At 40.4% G+C, this 10,931-nt stretch overlaps 1 protein-coding gene across 1 annotated transcript; it reads left to right on the forward strand.

Moving 5' to 3' along the window:
- The first annotated feature begins 6,908 nt into the window (after positions 1-6,908).
- On the forward strand, positions 6,909-10,030 carry LOC101571973 (granzyme B-like). Its single transcript, XM_012517822.2, has 5 exons — positions 6,909-6,975; positions 8,065-8,212; positions 8,692-8,842; positions 8,995-9,252; positions 9,887-10,030. Exons 1-5 carry the CDS (start codon positions 6,921-6,923, stop codon positions 10,028-10,030), a joined length of 756 nt encoding a protein of 251 aa, XP_012373276.1. The 5' UTR covers positions 6,909-6,920.
- The last annotated feature ends 901 nt before the right edge of the window (positions 10,031-10,931 follow it).

Below are 10,931 nucleotides of genomic sequence, written 5' to 3' on the forward strand. Positions count from 1 at the left end.
CAGGCAGGTGATTAAACACCCAGGCCCTGCATCTGCCTAAGCAGGTGCTTCAATTGGCTGAGCTATCTGGATGGCCCATAACTGCTACAAATTTTGTTGCCTGAGGTCTAGATACATGGAGAAACACGGTGCCTCATGTCTGCAACATTTCTACACACACCCATTTGCATCAACACTAACACGCCACATCTAACCTCGATGGAGGCTGGACAGTGTAGACTTATAGTATACCCATGTCCCATGAAAGGAAAGGAAATATTTTTTATTATTTTGGGTTTTTTCCTTCATTTTAAAGAGGAAAAATGAACAAAATTCACAAAACAAAAGATGAAACAAAGCAGCATACAGCAATCCAAATGGTACAGAATTTCAAAACAAGAATAGAAAAGTAACAGTGGCTGTTATATTATGCATTTCTATCTTCAAATTTGTTACTCAGACAACCAGATATAAACATGCAATATTGGTCAAACAATTAAACATCAACTCTTTTATTCAATAAACCTTAATTTTCATTGTCCTTTTTGCTCTTTTTAAAAATTTTTGTTTAGTAGAGTATAATAATAATTGATAAGAAATTAGAAACATCACACCTTTGAAAGAACATGATAAATGGTATTCAGCCATGACTTTTATAGTGCATATTGTTTTCCTTAATGTAGTTGCTCAGATTTTAGATATTTGCATACAGAGTTAGTCAAATTAAAAATTTAAACATTAACTGCTACTTTCAAAAAACTGAAGGAGGGCTGGGGAAATATCTCACTAGAATAAATGCTTTCCTGTCAAGCACAAGGTCCTGAATTCAATCCCAGCTACCACAAAAAAAAAACACCCAAAACTGATGGAAAATAGTGGTACAATCATTTCAGCTATCCTGCATATATACTTGCATGAATTTCCCCTTTACTTTTTAATCTTTTCTCTTTTCCCTCATCTCCATTGTTTATTCCTTATGTTCAGTTCCTTTCCAGTTTACTCTATGTGTTCCATCTTTCAGATTTTATTTATTCTTTCAAGAGACAATATGATGTTTATACATGTGGATCTGATTTATTACACTTATGAGTATAGCATCTAGTTGCATCAACTTACATATAAAGGATTCAAGAATGTGTATCTTTACAGCTGAGTAATACACTATTAAATGAAAATATCATGTCTTACTATCCATTCCAAGATTTGGCCAAGGCAAATTGTGCTGCTATAAACTTGGGTGTACATGTAACTGTGCTATGATGTTTTCAGTTCTTTTGGAAAAACACACAGATGGAACAGCTGGGTTGAATGGGACTTCTAATCCTAGTTTTTTGAGGAGTCTTGACACTAATTTCCATATTGCTTATATCAGTCTACATTCTCACCAACAGTGAAGAAGAGTTCCTTTTGCTCCACAGTCTCTCTAGAATAGGTTAGTAATTTGTTTCTTAAGAAAGTCACTCTTTCTGGAGTGAGATGGTATCTCAGTGTTGTTTCAAAGAACGTTACTCAAATAAGAATGATAGTGAACAGTTTGTCATGTACTCATTTGCCATTTGTATATTTTCACCTGAGAAATGTGTTTTCATGCCATTTTGGATGGGTCATTCTTACATCATCCCTGTAAGTAGTTGTTCATAAATGGACTGTGTGTGGTCAGCTCATGGGTCGAGTTAGCTCTGCATTGCTCCCTCATCTACACATTTCCATTCTCACTTATGCAGTCTGTTCTGAGCACTGTGCGATCCGCTCATGAAAAATATTGCCAAACATCACAGAATTATGCTAACAGCAAATAATCTCCTGTGGCTGCTGTCTGAACCACATGCAGCCTTCAGGCCATGAGTCCCACACACTTTCCTTACAAGTTCACCGAGCCTAAACCTTGCCCTTCAAATAAACTTCACCTGAGACTGTGACTCCAATCTCTCCTTCACACAGTGCTCCCTGTACCCATGTATACTATAGCAGGACTTTTCCAAGTATCAGGGACTTTTATTCAAGTAGATCATCTCTCTGTCTCTAACTTTGCATGAGAAGGATTCTAAGAAACCTTATTAGCTGGCTCCAGAGCACAGCCTTCAAGAATAAGCAAGCAGGATGTTTTCCCATAGCTCTCAGCTTCATCTCTCAGCTATGCTAGTGAAGCCCTCACATCTAGCCCAACAGCTCTCAAGAGCTCAAGCTTCACACAAAAAACCCACACATCCAAAAGCTCTAGGCCTCTTTGAACAACAGCAACAGAGTTTCTGCTCTGAGTCTCTTCTGGCCTCAACAAATAGTAACTACCTTTGAGTAGTTTGAGAGTTTGCAGCAGAACTAAAAGCATTTATTGACTATTCCTCAGCAAACCGATGTACACATGCATTTTGTGGATGTGCCTAGTACTGAAAATTCAAAAGCAAGAATGGTGGGAATTAACCAGGCCTCCACACACTTGCAGCAGCTTGCAGCAAATGAGTGTGATCTGATGCCTTTGTTCTTCACCTGGGTTAATCAGCTTAGCCTGAATTTGTCTAGTAAATCCACATAAAAGAAAATTCTTTAAGGATAATAGCATGCAAGTTGCTTACATGTAAAATTTTGCTGAGCACTGTCACATTTTAGCTTACTAGAACAAGTGTGGAATGGAAAAAAATGTCTGCATGGAGAAAAAACACAACCAGAGCAACCACATTTGATGGTTGACCTCATGGAGTAGAAGTCTTAGTTCAAACTCTAACACAGAAGTGGTTCCACATACTATGAGTTATTTTAAATACCACTAGAGTTAAAGAAGCTCACACAATACCAGAAAGATGGAGCATGTCCTCTGACAAACAAACCACAGTGGTCAATGTTACTCTTAGTTTCACAGCCTACAGTGACACTCAAGTCAGACAGCTTTTATTCTCGATGCCACACTTGTGTTATGAGACAATTGATTCATCCACATGGCTGACACTGACAAAAGAACTACAAACTTCTGTACAGGGTTTCAGGGTAAATCCTGAGGGATTTGACTGACCTTATCAGGGACAAAAGTTACATTTCTTGTTATATGTCTTGCTTTATCTTGGTCTTAACCACCCAGCTGAAAAGTATAAAAATGAGGTATAAAAAGTAAATGCATATTAATATGCTGAGCTGTAAAAGGCTCAAATCAACAACTTCTGACATTGTCAGTCATGTGGATAACCCACTATCATTATAGACTACTGGACTATATTGGATTATTTTGCTAAATTCATGTACCTACAATATATGTATGGCAATGGAATACCTGTCTCTGACAAAAGTAAAAAAAAAATGTGGATATAAATGTTATCCATTTTGTAGTGGAAAAAAAGCATATAACTGTGTATACAAAATAGCATAGACATACAGCTACTTTCTCTTAGTTCAATGAGAAGTTTTGAACTAACAGTGTTTAGACAAGATATAATGTCTGCATTTTGTACTATGAATAGCTAATACAAAGACAACAATATGCAATGTGTTGATTATTGCAACTGTCCTACTAAACTGTTTTGAAACTGTCTCATTGCTACTTCTTTCTCAATAAAATTAAAATATAAAAAATAATAAAATTTAATATAAACACAAAAAATGAGACAATTGGATGACAAAGTATCCTTGTTTTAGGGCCAGTCTTGGCTCAAGTATAGCCAGCAGCCATTCCCTACCAGTCTTGATGGAAATTAGGAGTGCTGTGTTTGGAGTCTAGTCTAGTTACTCTTGTGCACAGGTGTCCACATGCAACGTGCTAGTACCACCATCACAAAACTGATTTTCACATTGGGGAAATAACTTCTTCTAGGTTCCCACCACCCTCACATCTTGTGATTTGTAGAGGTCCTGATAGCAGAATACATCAATGATCCAGGCCATCATCATAATGACAGGAAAGCAGCTGACTTTAAAACTTCTGATTCAGGGGCAAAATTACTCCTGAGACAAAGATGGTCCACAGCATGTTTAGAAAGGAAAAAAAAAATGAAGACACACAAGCAAACAAAATCAGATAACAGCAATGCCCTTGAGCATGCACAAATATAAATGCATACTACTTTATTTGTATATGTGATCATACACAAAACACATACTGAAGTGCATATGTGTAGGAATGCATAGTCAAATGTACATATATACATTTAAATATGGGAATAGTGTGCATGAAAATTGAAAGACATAGACTTTAAAATTCACTTTGACACACACATAATCCAAACACCACTTGACACAAATAACCTATTTTATATGATATTATAGTTAAAAACATTTAAAAGCCTTTACTCTGTCAATAGGGCCTTTGACAAGTGAGACCATGAAACCCACAAATAGGCAATTGAGCCATGTACCTGAAGCAGAGATCACAATTCCCAGTCCCCAGTTTAGTTCTATCCTGCCTCTGAAATTGACTCAGAGCTGCATGAGATCTTAAAACTGATCTTTGCCAACACCCATTGTAACCTGGAAGTACATTTAGACATTGTCCTGCCTCTATTTCAAGAACTCCCTGGAAAGAAAGTATTTGGATAAAGCAGAGTGGCATTACCAAGACAACACACACTATAAGATCACTTTCTTTTGTGGTTCCAGAATTTTCCCAGTGTGGTTCCCAATACTTCTAAAAATGTTAGACAGGAAAGTGTTCAATATAGAAAGCATCCAGCGTGTGTATTTTTGTATCCAAACTTTAAAAAAAGTATGCTGGTTGGCACATCACTTAATAATTCTGAGTGTTTCTTTTTGGAATCTGCAAATATATCAATTGGGTAGAGTGTACAAATTTCAATGTGATAAGCTATATAACCCTTTATAACATGTCTTAAAACATGGTAAGGTATGGATTACCACTGGTGTCCTTTGGTTTCTGTTTTATCCATTGTTTACATGTTTATTCTGCCACTAAAATAGTGTTAAATTATTTTAGAGCACCCATGATGTATCTTTGCCCTACTCTTATTTTTCCTATGTGAGTCGGGTTACAGTTAATTGTACTATAAATATCCTTCCTTCTCACATACCCAGGCTGTGAATCTCCTCAGAACAAGGGTATTTACACCTCATTCAACACATTATAACACATAGAACCTTTATCTCACTAATCTTGTGAAGACTGGGGAAGAGGTGAGATTTCTGGAGAGGAGTCTGAAGTCAGCTAATGTGAGCTAATACCAATCCCTCTAATTCAGAGCCATCTTGTCCTTGGGAGTCATAAAGTATGATTTTATTTTTTTGTGGTACCAGGGATTGAACTCAGGACCCTGTGCTTGCCAGGTAAGTGCTTATTCTACTGAGCTATTTCTCTGGCCCCTAAAGTACCATTTATGAGTGGTGCATAAGCATTGAAGACAACATAATTTCAAACCAAAGTCTTAAAGTACAATACCCAAGGGAGCTTGATAACTGGCTTATCAGACCCTCAAGGATAGAACCAGTGTTTTGGAGGATTGAGTGGAGTCCAGCAATGTGTCAGAGACTTCCAGGCTACAGTTTAAAGTCATATGTTGGGAAATTGGGTAAAGGTTCAGCATAATGAAATATAATGAAAGAAAAGAAACAATTGGTTTCTCAGACACTCATACTGGCACTGTGCCACTAGTACAATTGTATTTAAATTTCACTCACTGCTAAGGCAAAATATCCAATACTAGGAGTGATTTATTTAGCTCACAATTTGTACAAGTTTAATTTCATAAGTCAATCACTCTAAGGCAATGTTTCACGGCAGACCAGCCATGGAGAAACCACTCAAGGTTGGCACGAGAAAACAAGCAAGAAAGTTAGGGCCACAGATCACTCTATTCCTTATATTTCCTTCAGGCTACTGAGGTCAGATATTACTCATACCCTTAATCCTAATGCCCATGAAACTAGTATGGCACCATATATCACTCCAGCTGTCACACTCTTCAGATCCAGACAATTCTGAATATGTCCCATCCATGACTCAAGAAGGTTTGGGGGACATCCTAGATGCAAACCATAACAGTGTTCACACAGACCCCGTAGGGTTCTACTATACCTAATTTCACATAAAGCAGACATTAAAGGGCTGCCTGGAATGGTGAAGATTGATTATTCTGGAGTTGTTAATTAACTACTATTAACTACCACATCCTTCAAAATCAAAATCATGACAGGAACATACACAGCACGAGACCGTGAGAAAAATGACAAAAAAAAAAAAAAAGAACTAATCTCCAAAGAAAGGTATCGTGTGAACTTCAGATCCTGAGTAAAGAAAATGCTGTGGAAAAGGAAATGTCATTTGCTGTGTAAGTAAACCATCACATTTGCAATATACTTAATGCTCAATTTTCAGCAAAAGGTTGCAAAGAATAAAATAAACAATAAAATAATACCCACAAAAGGACAATTTACCTAAAAACATTTCTAGAAATCCTAGACACTGCATAGACTAAACAACAATTTTAAACTACTACCTCTTAAATACTTGAAAAAATAAAGAAACTGAAAAATAAATTAAAGGAAATAAAACATGATGCACATGGTGGCCATTCTGTCTTACTGCTTAGTATATCACTCCACCATGGCCTTCACGAAATTGGGTTATAGGATTCTGTCTCCTTCACAAGATAATCTGCTTTCTCTTCAACAGGCCTGCTCTTCACACAAGAGGACCTTATCTGCTGCAGAATCTATCCTGATTGACTCAGATCTCTGGAATTGTAAATTCTGTCACTGTGAACCCAGGTTTCTGAGGCTATGGTGGCAAATATCCCATTCTCCACCCCCCACCTTGCTCTCTTGGGTTCATCTTGTGGACTATAACCAGTGATCTTCTCTGAATCATCAGCTGTCATCACTATGCAATTCTCACACAGTCACATAAATGATGGCATCTGGGACTCCTCCCCCTTCCTTTGCTGGGACATAAATGACAGCAAGGACAAAGCTTCAGAGGCTCTCACCCAGGAATCCTTCTTGGGAAGATGCAGCTGCTCCTGCTCCTGTTGGCCTTCTTTCTGACCCCAAGGACAAGGGCAGGTAAGTCACCATCACTACTTCCCACAGCCCAAACCCATTCTACAGAGGACATTGTTGCCCTCTCTTCTGCACACCTCTGGTCCTTATGTCTACCAGTATTGCGCTGATCTTATGTTTCAATCCTAACAGAGAATTTCAGGAATGACTCTTGGATAGTCTACCACAAATTGTTCTCAACAAAAACCAGGGGACACTAGCTCCTCAGGAGTTCATTCTTTGTCATCTGGGAAGTGAATCTTTCCTCAAAGTGCATGGCAATTGTGAGAAGTTACAGGAGAAAATATCAAACTCTTCTGGAGCATGTAGATTAGTCCTGTCTTCTATGTCTAGGAGGAAAAACTGCAGCCCTTATCAGCTGCTTATCAGAGATGCTCAGAGATCAGTGAGGCCAGAATGTATGGAATCATTGTCCTCAAAGCACTACTTTTGCCTTTTCTCATTCCGTTCCTTTCTCCAATTCTTCTTTAGTCCCAAGCCTCACTGGCTTCCTGTTTCCTATATGAAGAAGGTGAAAGATTTATATGATCTGAAGAGAAACCAGAGTATTGTTTCCCATATGAGCTACACAGGCAGACTCTAACTTCCCTAGCTTCCATAATCCCATCAACACTGTCCTACCAGCCTTCATCCAGAGACTGCCTAGGGCTGTTCTGTCACACCCTGTGAAGAGTTCTGAGGCGCCCAGTACATTTGAGGCCCTAGGAAATATGATCAGATGACAACTACAGTAAACACCTGAAGGTCTGCCATGATGCATCACTATCCTAAGTACCACAGGACTTGGAGGATTTTAGTCATTCAGTGGAAATGAAAACTGAGCAGATGAATTACAAAAAGCCTCTGAGATCTTATGGTTATGTCCAACCTCAGGCAGATAGCTATATTCATGTCTAACTTCATGGACAAAAATAATTAAAGACCAAGATCTGATTTCTCTCCCTGTACAGAAAAGGCTGAGGCTCCTGTCTCCAGGTTCTTCCCAACTGCATTGGGTCCAGCACAGCCAAATGCCCAGAAATTCTGGAGCCCTCAAGTAGATGATCTTGTGGTGACTCAGTGGCTGCTCAAAACATTTTTTTTTTCTTTCAGGGGAGATCATTGGAGGACACGAAGCCAAAGCCCACTCCCGCCCCTACATGGCCTACCTTGAGTTCCGGTATAATACTTCTGTAGCGATATGTGGTGGCTTCCTGATACATGAGAAGTTTGTGCTGACAGCTGCTCACTGTCTCAACCGGTGAGAAATGCAGAGCAACCTATTCTTGGGGAAATGCTTCTCAGCTTTGCTTCCTCCCAAGAAGCCCCCTGAACTCCTGGAAATACTCAAACAGGAGACTGTTTGAGGGTAAAAAGAGACTACACATATCCCATGGGAATTAAGTAAGTTGACATCCAAGGAATTGCTGACATAGTAAAGACCAGAGCAAGCAAGCCTGATGCATTAAGAACTAAGTCCATGCATAGGCATAACAAAAGAAAGTAAAGCAGTTTCATGTATTTTCCTGGAGGTAACTGACCCCTGAGAACTTCTGGTGCCCAGAGTCCATGATTTCAACCTGCGTTACTAAGAAGCAGAGGACATGGTCACTCAGACAGGTGTCCCCACTGTCACCTGGAGTTCAAGAAAGTACAAGATGTAGCCTGATCCATACAGTTCCTGGGTCGGGTCCTTTGGTTCCATATCCTCAACCCACTCTCCTCTCTGTACAGCCCTAGATACTCAGAACATCTAGAAACAATTGTCCTGCTGGGAGCCCACAACATCAAGAAACAGGAGAAGACTCAGCAGCTCATACGTGTGAAAAGATCCATTCCACACCCACTGTACAATCGTAGAAATCGCACCAGAGACCTCATGCTGCTAAAAGTGAGGCACAACTACCTGCTGTTCTTCCTTTCCTTGTACAGCATTTCCCCTCACACTGGAATGCTGCACCTTTCCTCTTTGCTATCATGTCCATCGCTGTGTCCAGACCCAGAGGCAAAGGCTGATCTGGACTCTTACTTCTTTCCCATCAGCTGGAGGAAAAGGCCAACTTGACTAAAGAGGTGGAGTTTATCAAGCTGCCAAATGACAAGTCCCAGGTAAATCCAGGTGCCATATGCCTGGTGGCTGGATGGGGACAGTTGACTCCAAATGGGAGTAGTCCAAACACGCTGCATGAAGTGAAGATAGCAGTGCAAAAGGATAAGGAGTGTGAGACCCGATTTTCCAAATATGATAGCACCACAGAGATGTGTGTTGGAGACCCAAAGATTATAAAACACTCCCTTAAGGTGAGACTGGGTGTCTTTCACTGTTGGCTTTGGGAGGAAGGGTGTTTTAGACAGACTTAGGAGCAGGGGACTCAAGGAGCAGGCTGCACTGAGTAGGCTGTGCTAATTCTCCTTGAAAAGAGAAAAAGGGACCAATCTGAGCAAGTAAGTAACTAAGGACCCTAGCATTTCATCAGTGGTCATGTGGTGAAGAGTGCCCCTATGGAAGCATCAGTTTGTTACATGCTGCCTGAGTTCACATCACAAGTATTAGAACCCATCCCCTGCATGTTGAGTAATTATAGCCAATTGACTTTTCAGAGCCTGCTGACCCTCTTAGTCATTGAGATCATCCTTCCTGCCCACTCATCTGCCTCCATATTCTTAAATTAGTAGCCTGAAACCAATAGTACCACAGGACTCCACAAGCATGCGGTTCCAGAAACTAGAAGTGAGAACAAAAGCTGACTGAGAATTAGGAAAAGCAGTAACACTGTCCACAGTCAGAGCTTGGCTGCTAAGTACCACAGTGCCTGTTTTTTCCCTCTTGTCTCTCACCAGGAGACTGCAAGTAGTATTTCAAGAGTGGTATGAGATATCAGAGGGGAAAAATGTAGGAGGCACACTGCCTCACAGCCTCATTCTCTATTTACAGGGTGACTCTGGAGGCCCCCTTGTGTGTAATAATATGGCCCAGGGCATTGTCTCCTATGGAAAAAAAAGTGGGAGACCTCCAGGTGTCTACACCAAGCTCTCATCCTATGGAGACTGGATAAAGAAAACCATGAGACACCACTGACAGCAGGGTGCAAGCTAGGCCCCCTCTGTGAACAACCATCTTTACTGGACCTAAGCCCAGAATTGCTCTACAGTAGATTCCAGCACCTAAATAAATAATTCATCTCAGTAAGACGGCTGGCTTCTTAGTGTTCATTTACTTTCCTTCACCAACTCTACCAACTCTGTGCTAAGCAGGCCAGTGATATAGTTCTGCTGACTTCTGCCCCTATCCTTCCTGCTTCCCTCAATATTTTTGAACTTCCCACTTATGGCTGTTAACCAGTTCCTTGTAACCTGTTATACTTTTCCCACAGCTTCCCCTTTTACAAGGATAGAAGCGAAGCACCCTCAGAAGGAAATATGCACAACTCTTATTATCCTGAGCCTCAGGGTAAACATGTAGCCTCTTCATGTGTCACATGGCAGAAGAGAGGGGGGATAATTTCATGGGTGCTGTGGGCCTGTCAGACACCACTCAGTCCCATCACACTCAATATGGGAGGCTCTTCCTAAGTAAGACATTTCTCTCTGACAGGTGTAGGGATGGGGTTGGTGGTGCAGGGATTCCTGAATGACTCTTTATTGTCAACTGTAATTTGTTTTCTTCACCTTTCTCCTCTATGACCAAGACTAACCTAGGCTTATACCCACTCAGCTGCCCATTCTATGTTGTCTCCTCTCACAATTGTCACAACCCCCCAACTTTTGTTCTCATTAGGTCACAAGGTTTTGATTAATTCCTTCCTTAAATACACCTGCCTAGGAAATCCAGAATCACATGTGATTACATGCAAAGCCCATAGAGGACAAGGCTGTGGAATCAGAACCCATGGCCCTACCTCTCACTTGGAAAGGACCCCTCAACCCTATGCTCTCCTTTTTCTCAGTGGCTGTTTGTCACTGAGTCACCTGAGCCCCTT

Source organism: Octodon degus, unplaced genomic scaffold, assembly GCF_000260255.1.
Source record: "Octodon degus isolate 3935 unplaced genomic scaffold, OctDeg1.0 scaffold00217, whole genome shotgun sequence".
In the NCBI taxonomy this organism is placed as follows: domain Eukaryota; kingdom Metazoa; phylum Chordata; class Mammalia; order Rodentia; family Octodontidae; genus Octodon; species Octodon degus.

Excerpts from the sequence above, each read along its gene's own strand:
- LOC101571973 (XM_012517822.2), top strand. The coding sequence starts at position 6,921 with ATGCAGCTGCTCCTGCTCCTGTTGGCCTTCTTTCTGACCCCAAGGACA. Across the intron at positions 6,976-8,064 it reads GACCCCAAGGACAAGGGCAG|GGGAGATCATTGGAGGACAC; the intron begins GTAAGTCACCAT and ends TTTTTCTTTCAG. Across the intron at positions 8,213-8,691 it reads GCTGCTCACTGTCTCAACCG|ATACTCAGAACATCTAGAAA; the intron begins GTGAGAAATGCA and ends GTACAGCCCTAG.